The sequence below is a fragment of the Acanthochromis polyacanthus genome, chromosome 6 (genome assembly GCF_021347895.1).
Source record: "Acanthochromis polyacanthus isolate Apoly-LR-REF ecotype Palm Island chromosome 6, KAUST_Apoly_ChrSc, whole genome shotgun sequence".
Taxonomy (NCBI): Eukaryota; Metazoa; Chordata; class Actinopteri; family Pomacentridae; genus Acanthochromis; species Acanthochromis polyacanthus.
Genome location: NC_067118.1, coordinates 18578303 through 18598235, shown reverse-complemented (window position 1 = coordinate 18598235; position 19933 = coordinate 18578303). Strand labels below are relative to the sequence as shown.

General features: G+C 39.9%; 1 protein-coding gene across 16 annotated transcripts in view; it reads right to left on the bottom strand.

Moving 5' to 3' along the window:
- Positions 1-2180: 2180 nt before the first annotated feature.
- The window catches only part of kcnq2a (potassium voltage-gated channel, KQT-like subfamily, member 2a), a 39929-nt gene continuing 22176 nt past the window's right edge, over positions 2181-19933 (bottom strand). The window contains exons 9-19 of one of the 16 annotated variants that reach the window (XM_022211100.2): positions 19430-19489; positions 15594-15623; positions 14865-14918; positions 13813-14018; positions 11100-11147; positions 10802-10819; positions 9860-9965; positions 6825-6956; positions 6202-6270; positions 5302-5395; positions 2181-4774 (exon numbers count right to left, since the gene is read on the bottom strand). In XM_022211100.2, the coding sequence (XP_022066792.1) occupies positions 3929-4774; positions 5302-5395; positions 6202-6270; positions 6825-6956; positions 9860-9965; positions 10802-10819; positions 11100-11147; positions 13813-14018; positions 14865-14918; positions 15594-15623; positions 19430-19489 (1663 nt within the window). In that variant the 3' untranslated portion in view covers positions 2181-3928. Of the gene's footprint in view, positions 4775-5301; positions 5396-6201; positions 6271-6824; positions 6957-9859; positions 9966-10801; positions 10820-11099; positions 11148-13812; positions 14919-15593; positions 15624-19429; positions 19490-19933 lie in introns of those variants that run through there. The other 15 variants (XM_022211101.2, XM_022211102.2, XM_022211104.2 and 12 more) reach the window with 15 other exon arrangements.

Genomic DNA, 19933 nt, shown 5'->3' with positions numbered 1-19933 from the left:
GCTCATGTCACACAAATCATATCACATCCAAGTTACACACTGATCCTCTCCGTCTGATGACAATAATTAATTACACACATGATAAGTGTCTTACCTCACATGAATATTTTCCCTCAGTCATAAATCCTTTCATGTCACATTTCCTGTGTTGGGACAGGAACAAGCATATACACAACTGTTCAAAAGTTTGGGCTCACAATTTGATGTTTTCCATAAAAACTCACACTGTTACTCATGTGCTAACATAACTGCACAAAGGTTTTCTAATCATCAATGAGCCTTTCAACACCATTAGCTAACACAATGTAGCATTAGAACACAGGAGTGATGGTTCCTGGAAATGTTCCTCTGGTCCTCTATGTAGATATTCCATTAAAAGGTAGAATAGTTGTTTACCACATTTACAATGTCTAGTATATATTTCTTATTCATATAATGTTATCTTCATTGAAAAAAAAACTGCTTTTCTTGTAAAAAATAAAAAAATAAAATAAAAGAATTTCTAAATGGCCCAAAACTTTTGAATGGTAGTGTACGACAGGAGGATGTATATATTTCCCTAACATGCCTGTTCCATATGTCTCCCCCCTGTATAGCTTAATATAATAGCCACACTCTTCTGTTGGGTTATCAGAAAGACAATCTATTTCAGTAATGAAGCAGTAAAGCAATATAGATTACCTCTTGTCATATGGCAAAGCCTTTGTCCGAAGTGCAGCTAGTGAGTGCTGACCGTAAATTGTGATATATTTCAGCCAATAATATTTACACAACTGGTAATCCCCTCCCCCATTGTCATTATGTGTATCTTTCCGTGTGTGTGTGTGTGTGTGTGTGTTACTCAGAGAGGATAGAAGGTCACCTATGTCCGCCCTTGGTGGGCATCGATGACATATTGGTGATGTTACCAAACACTATACATAAATAAAATGTTTACATGGAGACCTCTAGACCAGACATGTACACAAGCACAGCTGGAGCCAAGGACACAATGTCATTTAGACCTCACAGGTGCAAATGACATGTCTGGTAAATTAAGGCTTTATGTCTGATCGGAGCTCATCTACAGAAACCACATGTATGTTCATTCATTCATACATGTGTAATCAGTTCAGAGTTCATGAGTGTCATTTTTTATGGTTAAGATGCACAGTGAGGCTTCTGGCAGAGCTACATTTGTATTACTCTCCTGTCCATGAAGGCATCAATGAACTTGTGGGGACACATATCACTGTCAAAAAGCAAGCAGTGCATTTGTTTTTGTCCCCTCTCTTGACAGGACTCTCACATGGATTGGATCCGTTGATCAATGGTTTAATTGATTGTTGGTTCTTATCATTCATCATCAGCGGGGGCAGTGTCCCACCTCTGTCTAATGACACTGTTTAAACTCAAACCTCTCATCTCTGAATAAATGTCACAGATAAGCTTCAGCCAAGTGTTATCACTGTGTTCATATAGAAAGGCACCAACACTCCGGAAACATTCAATTTCTCTTTGGTGTAATGTAACTTTATTTTCACAGCAAAACTCTTGGCTTTCCTTGGTGCATTGTTGTGACTAACTTGCATTTTCCATTTCAGTTGCTAAAATGAATGGTAATGTGCTAGTCACTGCATATACATTCAGTTTCAAATGCTTGTGTCTGCTGATTGTTTGCCCTCTGGTCTATGCTTTAGGTGGTCAAGCTGACTGCAAATCCCCAGGTGCTTCGAGAGTAAATAAGCCTTAGGTGCTGTGTCGCCATCATCTGACTTTTATTAATGGGCCAATCAATTTCCATTTGAATCACCCTTTCAACTAAAATCCTGGCCTCACAGCACTTAACAAATTGGCTGACCTAGGGTTGAGCTGGAGTCATGGAAATGCCCCTTGGCTGTTTCGCTTACAATAGCTGATCTTTGTTAAATAGGTTGCCAAATAAAATTGTCAGGCAATGGCAATTAATGAAATCAATTCATGCTGATACAAACACACATGTAGAGAAATAAAGTGGTTTTAGGTTTCAGCTATGCTAAATGACCAGACATGTGCCATCTATCTGACTAGCTCAAATGAAGTCCTTGGCTGCCATCTGGTGGTACATGGCCACTATTACACCATTCAATTATTACAAGTCTCATAGCCGCACCTCATAAGGAATCTCTTTGTAACCTTTTAAAAGAAAATCAGGAACACAATTTGTCTGTGATGTACAAATTTTTATTATTGAAGAAGATTAAGGTGCAGTTACATGATGGTGTTGACTTTGGAAAACCCTACAGGCCCTCTCAACTGTTTTACAAAACATGCCGCCAGTTTTGTGTCATCTTTTTTTTTTTTTAAATATGGATTGTGTGAACAGTCTCCTTTAAAGGAAAATTCTTTAGGTATCATGTCCATGTCTCGGGCTGTAATGTTGAAATGGGGGTATTTGTGTTGTTCAGGTTAGTTTGAACAACAGCAACAACACACTGTTCATGCTTAAAATGTTATTCATGACTACATGTAACCTAGAACAGCTGCTCTCGGGCCACAGAACTTCCTATATACAGTAACATTTGAAAATGTACTTTCACTACTTTTAAGAAATGTTAAAAATTAAATGGTTGACTTGTGTTCTTATAAAATGGATTTTAGTGTGAAAATAAGGCAATGTTTGTAAAGAATGGTTCTTGACTGCCTCACTTGCTATTTATTGCATTTCCTCATTTAGTGCCATAGCATCGGACAATCTAAATGAATGATCAATGCATTGCAGGCTGCATACGATCATGTCTGACAAACAAGTCAGTGTCCCAGACCTTCATAATCTAACACAACATGTTGTGTGATAACAATACAAAAAGTGTCCATTTCAGCCCACATTGTTTCCATACATATGCATCATTAAACATCTGTTTTTACATTTGATGTGTACATAATTCATGTACATATTTGCCCAGAAAAGAAGAGCTATTGAAATTAGCAAGCTCAGGTTGCATTTACATGGTTGGAATTCAAGCAAAGCCCCTTAGAAAATGTAAAATACAACTTGAAACCAGTCATGCAGGCGCATTTACATTTTATTAACACCACTCTGTCTGTTCGTATAGAAGAAAAACACAGTTTTACAGCTGACTTTTTTGCAGCAGTTTGGTTTGGTAGCCTGCTTAACACAGTCCTTAAAATCAACCATTTAACATGCCATGCAAGAGGTTCACTGGTTTATTGGGGGGAGTGTCTGTATTACTTTAAGGGGACTTCTGTAGTATTCCATAAACACCAAGCTGAATTAATGATGTGAAAAGCAACCATTTTTTTGTTTAGTCTGCAACAATCTAACTGATTATCATAGCTAAGGTTTTGGCATCATAACACCTTAAGTCATTCAAAGGTATAGAATATATCAAGACACTATGCTAACCGTGTGATTCACCGTGTAACAATCTTGCATTACAAACTCCCATTATCTTTTGAAAGCTAAAGTGGTCAGTGTCTAACAGAGGAGGTGCACCCACTACTTTTAACAGAAACCAAAATGACACTTTCTGCGTTGTTTGATACAAATCAGAGTCAAGTATAAGTTCAATGCAAACGTACTACATATCACTCTCTCACATGTACCTTCCATCACTAATAAATGACAGAAAAATGCTCCTCAACATCAATTTTTTTCCCAATTAATCAAGATCTTGATGCAACTATAATTAAGCACTGCTCAAGAAGTATTACATCACAAACATAAAAGGTGATAACAGATGACTCCTTTGTTTTTATGAGGACATATTTTTACCATCATAAATGATGAACAACAACTCATAACCATCCACTTGACCTAACATAGTCTGTAACAGCATCATCATTAACAGTAAGTCAGCTGGCTACAAGGTCTAATCATAGGTCTCGTGTTGGCAGCTGAAGCACCGATCTGTTCTCACACCAGCCAGGCAGAGCAGTCCTCTCTGACCTACTTCAGTCCCGGCCATCCCCTCTCTCCACAGGAGACCTCTCCAGTGAAGGACAGGGGTGAGGGAGCATAGAGGTCAGAGTCTGTATCTGATTCTCCCTCCGCTATGAAGGGTCTGACCCTGGCACAAAGTGAAGGTCCAGCTCCGGCTTCAGTCCCCATTGCACCTCCCCCTCCGGAACCTGTAAAGAAAGAAGGCCCAAAGAAGTCCTCCTTGGCCTGGGAGATGCTGAAGCCACTGAAGGAGCGCTCCAGCTCCTCATGGTCTACGGATGGGATGGAGAGAGACGTGTCACTCTCCACAGCAGCGGCATCTTGCTGACACTGCTGCCTCCTGTGGCGCCTCCTGCTCTGAGAGCCGCTCTCACCCTGACCGGAGGAGGATCGGTCGTGAACTGGAGCAGGAGGAGGTGGAAGGCGGAAGAGGGTGGGTGAATGGTCACCGCTGCCACCTACTGGGGAAGGGCTATTGGCCACGCTGCTGTTCCAGGCAGGCTGGCTAAGAGGGTGCTGCAGCTGATGCTGCCAGGAGGTAGAGGGGCGGCTGTTGCTGCCTGAAGGAGTACCCACTGATCTTGCCACAGGCCGACCAAGTAAAGGATCTTTCTTTTCTAAAGACCCCTCAGAACATGGGACTTCTGCCGCTGAGCATGTCTTCACCTCCTTTTCCTCCTTCACCTCCTCTTTTCCCTCCTTCTCGTCCTTGCTCTCCTCTGGGCTGTGGTAAGGCGGGGCTGGATACGGCTCTTTTGAGTTGAAAAAGGCCTCTGTTTCAGAACGAGGGATGCCCATACGTTGCACGTACACATTGACCAAGAAGTCAAGTTTCCTGTCCATACAGACCACCTACATGCACAAAGAAAAACATACAATGATGAAATAGAGTTCAGTCATCAGAAAATATGTCATTAACCACACAACTATCACAAATACTAAATTAGTGGAAAACCACTTGTATGACTGACTGTAACAGAGGTAACAGAGCTGTGTGAATCATCCATCCATTATCTATACACCGCTTAATCTTCATTAGGGTCATGGGGGTGGGGGGCCTGGAGTCTATCCCGACTTAGGGCATAAGGCAGTGGACAACCTGGACAGGTCACCAGTCTATCACAGGGCTACATATAGAGACAAACAAACACACTCACACCTGCGGACAATTTAGAATCGCCAATTAGCCTCAGCTTGTTTTTGGACTGTGGGAGGAAGCTGGAGTACCTCGAGAAAACCCACACAAACACATGGAGAACATGCAAACTCCCTGCAGAAAGATCCCGGGAAGGTCTGGACGCAAACCAAGAATCTTCTCGCCGCAAGGCCAAAGTGCTAACCACCAAGTCACTGTGCAGCCCTGTGTGAAACATTCTCACCTGTTTTTCCACTTTGACCAGTCGTCCCATCATGCTCTGATCTTCTGTAGTGTCTCCTTCAGCTTTAGGACCTTTACCAACTATCTGGTCAACTCTAGCATTTGAGAAAAGTGATATCATAGATTTAAAATAAAAACATTCAGTTCTGCAATAAGGTTTTAAACCTTTTTTAACCTAAGATGACGATGCCAAAATGTGGATTAGTCTTACATGGAAAATGTGTAAAGAAAGAGTTTATGTGATGATTGTCGTCAAGCTACAAATAAATGTATTTGAAATGACGACTTAACACTTACGGACAAGAAAGTGAGCATTTCTTGAGAAAGTACTTAAGGTGAATGGTGTGGATGCATGCATTATGAGCAGATCGTTAATGAAACAATCTCTTAATGGAGGGGCAGTTTTAGGGCCAAAATGCATCACTTAGCATGCTTCTGTGGTGCTTCATGCTTCATTTCCATTGCATCCTACTACGGGAGCTCTCCCTATGTCTCTCCACTGTGAGAACAAGCATCTAGCCCTTCAAACCCCTGTTGAGTGAGGTCACATGATATGTCTCAAAAACATTCAGTGAACAAATCACCACATTTATAAATGAATTAATTTATTTATTTGGCCTTTTCTTGCCAGCAGCTGAAATAAGTTGACATAAAAGCTAACTGCACAACATTCTGAAAATGTTCCACATATTGAATTATTTTCTTAACTATTTTACATCTTTGAGTTAGTGAACCATGATTCCTTTAACTCAGTGAGACAGCTCAAGTAGCTGAACTCAAAAGGGGTTCTGTCAGTCAAAATTATAAAGTAGCATGTAACTCCTTCAGTATTTGGACTATGGTATAAGGAGAATAATGCTAAGAAAACGGTCATTCTAAAGGTGCAGTCTATTAACCTAACCTAGGACCTTCAGTGGACTTCTTATGGCGAGGTGTTGTTGGGGGAGGGGGCCCCACAATCATATCTATCCTGGCAAGGCACACAGAGACGATATGAGTGCAATGCAAAATGAAGCAACGTGGGAATCACATCAGCTATGGAGAACAAGTTTCAATATATTCCATACACACAAGACATACGGTGAGTCGAACTTGCTTCGTGGATGTAAAATGTATGTATTTCACTGTTGGAATATATTTCTTCAACATGTTAGACCTTGAGGGGATCAAGATGTAAGGAGCTCATTTGTGGGAGGGATACAGAAAACAATGAGACTTAAACATCAATGTTACATCTACAATGAATTTTTGCCGCATTCAGAGCTGAAGGAGTGAACTGTACTATGACAGAGAAGAAATCCTGATAGAAAACAGATCTGAACACTACAGATGTAGCTGAACAAATGAAACGGGCAAATCAATGGCTTGCGTGCCACAACGTGTGTGTATTCAGTGACACCAAAAACACTATGTTAGTGGATGACATTTGCTGTATCATATTGCGCTGAAACTGATTGCTGAATCATTACACAAATTCTGTCTTCAACACAATGAAACTGGATCAAATAGTGAAGGCGCACTTGCCTGGACTGCAGGTTCTTAATCCGAGACAGCATGTCCAGGTGACCTGCAGAGTACTGTTCAATCACGTCCATGACATCATAAGGCCGCAAACTCTCTTTGAACCTCCTCTTTGACACCAGGAACTTCATGATGCTGAGAGGGAGGACACATCGTTTCAGACATGTCATGGAACAATGAGCAAGAAATCTCAAAACAGAGCAAAGGTGTCATTATTAAAGCTACCAATGGCTCTGTTCTGTTAAAGTGTCCCATTAAACAATGCTAAACTGAAGTAGTTAAGTAATGTTTTGCCATTATTTATATTATTTACACCTGTGCTTCTTTCTTTTTGGTATATCTTCTCTGAAAAAGAAATAAAACACAATTTGACAAAGCAAATGCAAAAAGAGAACAACTCACAATAACATGGTCACTGATATAATAGTGGTCCTAAATAATCTCAACTCACTTTTAATTGCCTTTTTTCAGCACCTTCCACTATAACTTGTGGTCTTGATCAGCATTTTGAATTGGCATAGTTATTCCTTACTAAAGCAAAATGGTTTCAGCAGATTTGCAACAAAGACATGAGTTTGCAAAAAATGTTCTCACAGGTTTGCCACAGCAACATTGTAACAGAATGAGAGGTTTGCTACTACTGCTGGATTTCATCTGGTTGACTGTCCGTTTTGTTACAATCCGTCTGCTCTTGTGTCTCACACTGTTGTGCTGTTGTTGTTGCCATATCTTAGCATTTATTTTAGTGGGTTCAGTGTTATTACAATCAACAGAAATCACAGCCAGTAATGTAGCATAGAGTATGTACAAACAGATGTTTTTTTTCTGCCGGAAAACGACCAGTGAACATGTTGAAAATGTTGCCACCCGTTTGCCAGTCATGCTAACCTTCAAGTAAGCTTCTGCTCACAAGTTTCCCACTGGAGGCCAGCACTATTTTGTTTATCTTGACACATGCATGATGGCATGGCGTTGTCTGTGGTGATTTCCAACCTGTCAAGATTGTACCTCACCTCTCCTACTGTCAGTTCCAGCCTCCCCATGACCCTTTACAACAGGGGTATTCATCAAAAACTCAAAGAGCAAAGGTCCAAAACATCATCATGTCTAACTTGAGTTAGTCATTATCTTGCTATAGGACAAATGGCTGACCAACTAGGAACATACCAGAGGGTACTGCATGGCACTGCAGAATACTGTGGTAGCCGTTTTTGTTCAGGATATCTCTCACTCTGTACAAGTCACTGACCCTGGATCCAGCAAAACAGCCCTAGACCATCACACTTCCTCCTGCTCCATAATACCCTTTTCCAGTCTTCAGTAGTCCATTGGGGGTGTTTCATGGCCCAGGCATCTTAGCAATGGCTTTCTGCTGCAACTCTAAGTCTTCTCTTCACAGTTGAAACTAAGACTTGCTTATTGTGACCACTATTAGGCTGTGCTTGAAGCTGTTGTCCTGTAAGCTGTCTATCATCAAGCTGTTGTTTCTTAAAAATTTGTCTTCTGATTGTGGCTTTGGGTCTTCCAGACCTCTTCCTGTCAGAGTTTCCACCAGTTTCTGGATGCCTTTTGATGTTGAAGAAAACTGGATACACTGACACCTTGACTTTCTTTGCAATTTCTCTTTAGGAAAGACCTACATTTTAAAGTGATCTGATGGTCTGTCTCTTCTATTGTTAACTGCCTTTTCCTCATCATTTTTATAGCTACACACTACTTTCTGCGGAACAATACTGTTCAGATAATACTCTGGAGGGTATGGTGCCACGGTGTGTTCCAACACTATTTTTATGCAGACAGAGGGGGTTGTAAGTAATCAAGAAAACCTGGGACACCTGTAGGATTTGGTAGCACCAACTTTCAAGGCTTGATCAACCTCCATTGCTTCAGAACAGCTTTAAGTTAACGTATTTCTTGTTGAAAGTAGCTGGCTGATAAAGGTCTTTCTGTACAATTCTGAAATGTACAATATTTTTCAGTTTTGAGTAACCTTACCTTTTTTAACCTCTGGCAGTTTACCACTTACCTTTGTACCATTTCAAGCTACTTGTTGGACTTGAGCTACGTTGCCTTAAAACTGTAAAAGTTGGGGTGTTTTAAAACTTTGACCGGTAGTGTATGTTGATGTAGTCTGCCATTTGTGTCTCCATGTATTCAATAATTAACTGTCAAATGAAATAAATTCAGAGAGATTCAGAAACATTTTGACAATGTTTATTGTCACTAAACATTTAAGTACAGATAAATATGACTGTAGATATGTAGAATGTTCTCTCATTAAATAAAATAGCTTTTGGAAGACTTTATGTAGGAATCCAGCTCTCTACGAAAATATAATGTTGCATCAAATTTGTGGCAACACTGTCAAAGTTTCAAAGCAGGTGTTTGTCAGAAACCTTCAGTTTTTAAGGCACCATGTGATGCAAGTACTAAACCTTGATAAGGTTTTCTGAACACACCAAGTAGGTGGACCTCAAGTTAAAATTATTTTGAAAACTTTTTTGCTCCCTCATCTTCACAGTTTTGGTAATAACTTCTTTTTTTCTAATAACACCAAACTGGCCTAAGTAACTGATACGATGTTGGAATAATACCAGCACAACAGTGGAGATACAGGAGCACACAGATTGAAACAAAATGGAAAGTCAACCAGATAAGATCCAAGTATTTAATTTGAGAGCAATAAAACTGAAAATGACTGTGCTTTCTAATAATCCATCATTAACTGAAAAACTGTCCTCTTACAGCTATAGTTGAATCAGTAGTTTTAAAGATGAACCAGAAAATTGGACTGTGAACTGATGGAGCTCGGCACATAATGTTCAATGTTCGGCACAAAATTATGAATTCTGTTAGAAACTATCAGAACAAAATGGAAAATAAAACCTTATCTATAATAAACTGGACTTATCCTTCAAGCATTGTCAAAGTTAGTGAAAAGAACAACACTAATGCAGACTGCAATGAACTATTTTGCCGCCATGAGATAAATAACCATTGCAGAACCATAAAAAATGTCTGGGAAATAAAGTCCTCACCAGATTGCCCTGATTGTGACCTTCAGGCCTGGTGATAATTCTTGGGTGAGAAACTCGCAGTGGCAGCTCTTATCATCACCAATTTCCTCCCCTGGGAGGCTCGCCTCTGGAAATCAAAGACAAGGACACTCTTACAGAACATTTCTACTGCTTCTGCATGACGAGTGTCAACAGCAGAAGCAAAGCAGAGCTGTTGCTTTTAGCTTCAAAGGTGCAAAACTAAGTTATCAAGTTGGCTTTCGAGCCAGTTTGCCACTTTGTGAGCGAAGTGAGCGAGCTTTGTGGAACGACAAAAAAAAGACTTGGTGCAGAATTGAAGGATAGTGCTGCTGTGATAAGATAAAGCTTTACTGAAACCTTTAATGACAAGTACTCTCTTCCCACCACCAATTACAGATGAGCATAGTAACGAGCATGTTTAGATTTGCCGAAAGGCTGGTCTATGGATTTTGAAGCATATTGCACACAGCTGTCAAGGCCAAATAACTGCTGATCAGAAATTAGATGAGAATCTGGTAGGGAAAGTGAGGTCTCTTCATGCAATGTAAAGCAGGGTTTTGGGGGCATTATGTCTATGGGTAAGTTTAGGTTCATTTTGGCACCACTTGACTTGAACCCACTATTACCCTACTGCTACTGTAAATAAATAAATACTGTATACCGAGTTGTGCAGTGTTCTAAGAATCCAAATAAATAAAAATGTATAAATCGTTCCATGCTTGTTCTCCACTATATTCATGCTTTAGAGCTTTCAGACATCACAAGGAGGAAAAAAACATAAGGAATAAATAAGAAAATTAAAAGGGTTCATGTCAAGTGAACACATCTCAGCAGATTTCAGCATGCAGGTTTTCAGACCAGGGAAAGCTGACTTGTCTTTTTTGTATAATTTTCCCTAACAATATAATAGAAGCCAACCAACAAAATATCCCAACATCTTACTTATTAAACCTTCAATTGCTGCAAAAAGAGAGAGGGGAGAGACATGGAAAAAGATTTGTTATGGATTCTAGCAGGATGACAATGGCAGACAAATCAATTCCAAACATGAAAACTTGTGGTGTTCACTGAATGGTTCCGGGCTCATGTTTGAAATGTCTGGTCTCTCTTCTCTTACATTTATGCTTACTAACTGCACACTGTAAAGCTTTACATTAAAACACATGGTTAACTACACATCTAGAAAGTACAGACTATATTACAGACTAAATTGAAGACATGTCAGGATGACTTGTCTAACCTGGAGAACTCTTCAGTCCAAAGTCTTCGTCCTGCATTTCAATCAGCACTTTAACATGCCATGAAGTGAAAGGAGAAAAACAGCTAATGAGAATTGGTTCAAAGTGTTTAACAAAAAGGCAAAGAAATGGTGAGATATATTTGTTGATAGTGATACAGTGGCCTGGATGATATATGGATGCATTTGTGCTGTCTAGTAATAAATGATGACTGGACACCACAACATCCAACCCAAAGGTCCTCGGTATTCTTAGTCCAGTGTTGAAATCTTGGCTTTAGTTTGTCGACAAAATGTTACTGTCTTCCTCTTGAATAATGCAGGAGAAACTACATAGCAACATTACCTGCATGTCAGTTACTGAGTTATCTGCCAAAAGATTGCATCTGTATGAGTTTAGTGCTGTTATCACCCTTCTTATAAAACACACAGCCAGTGAGTTGTTGAGATGGGCATGGAGCCACACAGAGATGAGCTGTACATCCTTCCACATCAACTAAATTTACAACTGTGGAAAGATTTACTGTCAAAATTTGAAAGTTCGTCAAGTAAGCTATGGTGTGAGGTCTCACTGATGAACTATATAGACCTTTGGCAACAGCGTTGAAAACTCTGCTGAGAATTTGATTTCGCTCAATTAAATGTCAAATGATTCATAATTATATCACCTCTTAATAACTACTTCTAAGTTAAACAGCGGAATATGTCTTTTGACAAACAGTTAAAACAAATGCTTAACAAAAACTACATTATGAATGCACCTTTAATTACTGACACACGATTTAACATGTTATAAAATGATAATATTATGATGATTAATTTCTTTTTATTTCAAACTACTGTATAACTGTGTGACTGAACTCATATAACCCAGTGTACCCAGTAAATTTCCATGATCTACGTTTGACCATGAAAATATAACAAGTTGATCATGCAAGAAGCCGGTTGAAACTGGCTGCTCAGACTCAGAAACCAATAATACCCATGTAACTTCTTTATGTGCCTGCTTAAAAACTAAACTGTTTCCACCTATTGCCAGTCACTCGTTCAGACTCTGCTCTGTTCAAGTGATTCCTTGCGCAAGTAAAACTTTTCTTTGACTTCAATGATGACTGTCAGTATTTATTTATAAAAGCCAGGACTCCGCTGAAGAATTTTCCTGACACGTGATCTCCAATCAGCCAAACTGCATGGATATAGTTATAAAATGAGCTGTGAACAGCAGAACTTGCTCAGTGTTAGGGTTAGGCTATGAGCTGCGTCTGTATCATGGCTCCACGGGAAGGAGTTGCCAGAGGGATTGAAAAATTTGATTGCGAGGCCTCACAAATATACAAAAGGATACAGCAAGATGTGTGGTGAAGGAAAAGTAACTTGAAACACAACTGCAGGAGCAGCCAGAATGCATAGAATAAGCAGTACCGCTAATCAGAGCCGCAGTGGTCATCCTCCTAAAATGATGCCACAGAAAGTCCACTATTTTTACAGTCTCGTTCTGAAAACAGAACAGGCAAGTGCTTTAGACTTCGCACAATGACGATGAATGAGAAACTGTGTCTGTGTCAGCTCAGGCTGTGCAGAAAGGCCATTACATGACACCATCCACTATGGATGAGTAAAACGTTGCCCGCTCTTCAGCATAAAACTGCAATATTAAACTTTGTCAAAGAACAAGATAAGAAGCCTGACAAATATTTTGAGAACCTTCTCTGTTAGATGAGATCCAGATTAATTTGGCTAGCTCAGATGAGGTCCAGCATGTTTGGTGTAAATCTGTTAGAAGATGACCGCAGTCAATGCATAATCCTGACAGCGAAGCACGAAGGTGTGATGATATGGGGCTGTGTTTAGAGTGTTTAGATGACTCTCAGTCTCTTTGAAGTTTTCCGTTATCATACTCCAGCATGGTAATGATCCAAAGCAGACTGCCATAATCAAATTTCTAAAAAGAAGAAAAAGTGAAAAGTATAACCCAGCCAAGTATGTTGCCCGACTTGAATCTGATAGAACACCTTTGGGGCAATTTAAGAGAGAGACAGAGCAGTACAACCCCTCTGAAGAATTTCTGCATATCTCTCCAGAAAGTTTCAAAATGACACAGGGCATATGAAGTATAGGAACAACGCAGTAACTAATAGTTGATACAATATTGAATCATTTGACATTCAGGTGATATTGCTCAGGGGTTTAGTTATCTTGTGTATTATATATTAACCAGTTAGTAAAAATTGTTGTTGTGAAATTCTGTTTGAAAAGAAGGGCCAGTGTTACAGTTTAACTATTTTTAAGTTTTTTTGGGATAAGACCCAAACAACTAGTGTCTGTAAAATAAACATGAAGCCAGCAGCTGGTTACCTTGGTTTACAGATCATAGAGATAAGAAGCAGGAGGAAGCAAGCAGCTGTTTACCCTGTTTCCAGGCTGTATGCTATGCTAAGCTCGCTGTCTCCTGACTGTAGTTTCAGATTGCCGTGGAGACATCTCTTAAAAAGTCACTTTGATTTTTTTACCGTTTGTTTATTGTGGTTTATGAGCCCTTACACCTACAATTACATAGCAAATAGAGAATAGATTTTACTATGAACGTCCGTCTGTTCACAAGCTCTAAAATAAAAGCAAGATATTCCTTTAAGAGTCCTTACTGTATGTGTCTGATCTCTAACACTTATTACTAATCTGATCAGATGATGTTCTTGAATGTGTGGAGTTCCCTCACCCTCTGAGTTTTGGCGCGAGGTGCTGCCCCGGACTTTGAAGGCATGCTTCGGCCCTCGGTTCTTCTCATTGAAGCTCCAGCTCTTAGTGACCTTGCTGGGGCTTGCCTCAGCCCCGTCCTCTGGCCCTGGGGACTGGGCCTTCCCCTTGGCCAGGGGAGCCTTGGAAGGACTGGGAAACACCTTGTCCTTCAGACTGGCCTTCCGACTGCAGAGAGCAAGCAACGAGAGGGAACACTCAACCAGTTTAACAGTAACTGCATTTTTCACCGCATCATTAAATGAAATGACTATCCTAACTACATATCTTTAAACTGCTGTTTGGTGTTTTAAGTATAATCGTGGGAATTTGTAGAATTCTGCACTGATGTGATAATAAATCTTACCTCAGCAGAAATGCAAAATGGGGAATGTCCTACAGCAGAAGGAGCCATGTCCACAAACGAACATAGTGGTGCATTTAGTGGGTCAGGCAAGCAGCAGGAAGCTACAAGCAGGCATGCATGGGAAGCAAAGTGACACTGCATGTCTCAAAAGGAAGAGCTGTTGTCTCACTCTATGCAAAAAAGTGAACAAAAATCATGCAAAAAAATTCACCATCATACTGTACACTCCACCTGATACACAGGAATTGTTAGATACTCAGCAATATGCACCTTGCCTGCTGAACACAATATTATAAGGGCTGATTTGGCAAAACAGGCAGCAAGCAAATTAACTGCGTAAAGACATCGCTAAAAAGAAATCATAAATCAACTGTGACATGACAGTAAACAAGAATGTATAGCTACGTCTTCTGAGGAAAATTTCAAAGCGGTGGGCAGAGTGGCTCTTGTATTTGTTTACAGCGTAAAGGTTTGACGTAGACATCAGTGACAAAGCTGCACTAGGCTACAAATAGTCAGATTTTATAGTTCACTGATGAGATACAGCACAAAATTCTGTGACTCCTCTACCTTTACTTGTGTTTAAAGACGGAAAGAAGCAGAGGTAGGAATGGAAGGAGACACACAGACTTGCAGTGCAGTTGTTAGTAACTGTGCAGCAACTATACCTAATAGTTCTTGGACAGCACCCGCAAAGTCTGTCTTTGTGTGCATTTTCATTACTGGAGTGGTGGGCAGTAGAGGAGACATAAAAAGATAAATAGCAGTGGATACAGTCACAAAAACAGCAGTGTGTGCCATACTGTGATGTCAGTAACACTTTATTATAACTGCAACGTATACAGTTCATGTATAACGTATACATATATAACTATCTTTGCATTTTCCAGTTTTCCCAATGAATGCTTTCAATATTAAGCATCTTTCCAAATATACGTTTTAGGTAACAAAATATGCAAATGGTTTATGAAGAACTCAGTCACAATAAAGTGTTACTACTTTTTCAATAATTACACTTGTTTCCTTTGTCAAAAACAGTGTGATAAAAATCAAGCAAGGCTTCAAAGTGTTCAAAATCACTTTATCCTGAGGTGATGCTGAGAGCTAGAGTATCAGAGAACAGCTTATTGGTGAATATTTCATAAAGCTGGCAGTTGGGAGTGAGGCCAAAGTGAGCTGATCTTTAAGCACCATGTGAGCAAACGCAGCATGACCGTTCTTGAAGGAGGCACTCAACGCACAGCCGCATCCATGTCCGACACGCAAACCCAAGCTCACACACAGATGCACTGCGCACACACTCCCCCAAGAAGAGTTCCTCGGCAGCAGCTAAGAGCAGAACTGGTAGAGAAGCCAAAGGAAGGTGAAGGCAAGTCAGAACCAATCAGAACACAGACCTGGGAGAGGTTTCTGTCTGAGACTCCTTCCTGTGAGCAGAACAGACACAACATGTTACACACTCCAAGTCAGCCACATGTTATTCTGCATGTCCTAATCAGCCAGAGAGAGATTTTGTGTCTAGTTCCCATCCTGTGAATTCCATATATACTGGGTGCTGCTCTAAATTTAATTGACAGAGGCTCTCTAGTTAATGCATTTGAAAGAAGGCTGAGAAAACACCTCTGCCATGTGCCCCTAGATAGAGGAAAAAGTTGGGAAGCTAATATATTTGTCGTGACTGATGTCTTTTGGAGAGGTATATAACAGGTGGATCCAAGAGAAAAATTACAACCAAAACCAAATCTTTCCAATACAGCAAAAAGAAAACACCATTCAATTCTATCAAATTCTTTCTCTGCATCCAGGGAGACAACCACCTCTGCTGCCTCACTGCATCCAAGAGCGTGTAGAATATTAAGAAGCTTGTGGATATTTGTGAAGCAATGACTGCCCTTCATGAATCCAGTTTGATTCATTGAGATGAACTGTGGCATTACATTGTCAAGTCTTGAGGGATGCAGTTTAGCTAGAATCTTTACATCTGACTTCAACAGAGAAAGAGGTCGATAGAACCCACCCTCAAGTGGGTCTTTGCCTGGCTTAAATAGAAGAGAAAGAGATGCCTCAGTCAGGCTCCTCGGTTGATTTTACTGACTAAAGGAATGATTAAACATTTCAAGCAGAAGAGGAGTCAGCTGAGAAGATTTTTTTAATAGAATTCCACAGGATAGCCATCAGGTCCTGGAGTTTTACACTTGGCATTTTAGATATGGAATCAGTTACTTCCTACAGCTCTATGGGTTTATCAAGACTGTCTTTGGCAGCCACATCTATCCTGGTGACCTTCAAGTTGTCCAGAAGAAGAGTCATGTTTGTATTGTCATGTGGGAATGTAGATGTGTATAATTCTGAGTAAAATTCTTTAAAAGTATTATCGATTTCCAGTGGGGAAGGCCAGAAGATGGCCTTCTTTCTCTCCATGTTATAACATTGACCTTTTGTCCACAGCTAGTGTCTCGCAGTTCTTTCCACCGACAATAATTCATATACGGTATGCAGTGCTACCCTCTCTTTATATAATTCTTGTGTTGGGGTTGTGGAGTATTGCTGGTCAGTGTTTGCTATTGACGCAATAAGTTTTCCTCTTTTTTTAACTCTCTTTATTGCGTGAAGCGCTGTATGGTATAATCTTGCCTCTTAAAGCCACTTTTAGTGTTTCCCATAAAATAGATGAGGGTATTGAGTCTGATTTGTTAAATAGCAAAAAAAATTATCCAAAGCCTCAGATATGAATTTGCAAAAATGGTTGTCCACCAGTACAGCTGGATTTAGTCTCCAATTATTTTGCTGTGACAATTTTTGGGAGAAGATAGTCATTGGTGCATCACATTCCACAATGGCAGCGTACTCTGCTTTCTTCACAGCAGGCAGAAGTGTTTTATTAATTCTACTGTATGTATGATGAACAGTCTTTTCATTGGTACTGTACTGCAACTTTTTGTAGTTAATTTATCGTATAAATACCATAACCTTGGTCTGATACCTTGGTCACTAGAGTCATTGTCTGGTTTTGACTCTGCACTCTGTTATCTACAATCCTCGACTGAGTAGTGCCTGTTATCTTCATGAGAAAGCTGAGACTATAATGTTTGAAGGACAATTCTACAATAACTTCTATTGTCTTGTCTGATTCTTGGTCAGACCTCAGAACAGGATCCTCGTGTCTGAGCTCTGTCCTTTCAGCAGAAACTCTGCATTTCTCTTCTTTATTACCCATTATTGTACTTTGATCAAATATTAATGAAGAATATTTGTACTTTGATTGCTCTGTTACAGCTCATCCAGATTTCCAAAGCAGCATGACAATCATTTTCTGTTGAAACTGCAATAGTAATATATATTATTATTGTTGTAGTACATATATGACCACTGAGGGGCAGCAGAAACAAGTCCTAACAGTTACCTATTTACACATCTAGCTGATAACTGAATAATATGTACTGCTGAGCTGCATCACTTGAGGCTGATTTTACATGTGCAAAGAATGTTATTCCAATAATAACTTCTGTTGAAGTTTGTAGTCTCCACTAGCTGATGAGAAACTCCAGGCTCCTCTGCAGACAAATGCTTTGTTTAAACTGCGGAGTCAAATTCATCTGAGTTCAGGGGCCACGTACAGCCCAACTTGATCTCAAGTGGGCAGCAGCATTTGAGATCAAGTTGGGCTAATGACACAATAACCTGTAAATAATGACCACTCCTAATTTTTCCTCTTTCTTTTAGTGCAAAATAGGACATTCTGAAAATGTTCACATATCTTTTTTTTCACAAAAGAAAACACAAATGAACAACCTGAAATTTCTGAAGAAAAATAAGTGCAATTTCAACAACATTATGAATCAGGTTATCATTTGCACATGTGCATTACAACTTACAGATCCCAGAGCATCTGCAAGGACAAATTTGAAATAGCAGTTACGTTTATTGAAAAATTGCAGGTGATGTCTTCTCTGTAATTTTTATGCTTTGCAAAGTCATCCTGCAGGCCACATTGGACCCTCTGGTGGTCTGGTTTTGGCCCACGGGCCGTATGTTTGACGCCCCTGGTTTAAATAGTTGAGTTGGGTTCACAATACTTTAAAATGCTAACAGATGTTGAAATTGAGCTGCATCACTGCATTAACAGAAACTTCTCAGATATTCTTCTGTAATCTCAGACGAGCACACTTTACAAGATTAGAACATAATAGTGCATCACACCCTACAGGATATTATTAAGATTCTAGTGCCAGAGGGAGCAGTCAGGGAGCAGCTCTTATGCGGACGGAAATGGAAGCTAATGGTGTTGTGAGGGTAAAGTTGTGGGCTAGATAACCAAAAGTATGGATGACGCCTTTAACATCAGGAGAGCTGAGAGGAACTGTAGAGTCAGGGAATGACTGCATTTGTGTTTGGCCCTATGAATGACACTTTTTACATTGAATATTACATAGCTATTTCATTTATTGTTATAAAAATACTTTATCTGACTGCTAAAAAGCTAAATTAATTAACCCTTAGTACCAACTGAGCATGATTTAAACACCACAGCTTGCCTGAGTATTGTTGCTAACCAAGACCATCCTTTATGACCACAGTCTTCTGATGGCTACTTCAGCAGGATAATGCACCATGTCACAAAGCTCAAATCATCTCAAACTGGTTACTTGAACGTGACAATGAGTTCACTGTACTCCAATGGCCTCCACAGTCACCAAGTCTCATTCCAATAGATCACCTTTGGGATATGGTGGAACGGGAGATTGGCATCATGGATGTGGAGCAGATAAATCTGCAGCAACTGTGTGATACTATCATGTCAATGTGGACCAAAACCTATGAGGAATGTTTCCAATGCAGCGCTGAAAGTATGCCACAAAGAATTAAGGCAGTTCTGAAGGCAAAACAGGGTCCAACCTTTTTCTAGCAAGATGTACCCAAGAAAGTGGCCAGTGAGTGCATGTACTATCCTTAATGAAACCCCAATTAACAAAACTGGCAAGAAAAATTGAATTCCTATTTTCTTTTCAAATTCCTATTATTTTGATACTGCTAATGTCAATGTTTAGCTGAAACTTTATTGGGAGGGAGCATTAAACATAGATTGAGTGTTGGTAATAAAATAATAATGCATTTGTTAATATCAGTGGCATTCATTATTACTAACCCTGTGTTCAGCACTCCCACATCATTATCAGCATGAGATCATGCTATCACATCATTAGCACGGTCACTCTTAAAGTCATGTTTATACCTGAATGACTTGCCCTTCAGATTCCTCAGCAGGTCCAGCTGATTCAGAGGTGGAATGAGTCTGGAAAAAGACAAAGAGCATTTTGTCATTCTGTCAAGATAGTTTCACCAACTCACTTTTCAAAGATCAAAGCTTGCCTTTGGCCACTTTAAAGCTAATCACATTTAGTCTGGCAGTTATCCATTCTGCAGGTCTTAACCTTTTCACCTCAAATTATGACTGGAGTGAAGCTGACCTTGAAGTAATTTCCAAACAGAAAAGACAGGCAGTGATCATTTACTACTAGATGCACAAAAGGCAGGGAAATCTGTGTTGTGAAAGTCAAACAAGACAGCGTATTTGCTGATTCATTCAGCAGCAGCAAAAAAAAAAAAGGTTTAACCTGGAGCATTACAGAGAGGTTCTAGTGTATCTGTCAAGACTCCAAAATGGAAAATACCCTTATTAAAGCAGAAAATGAAAAGCCACAGCAGCGTGTGATCCGTCACAACAGACAGTTACATC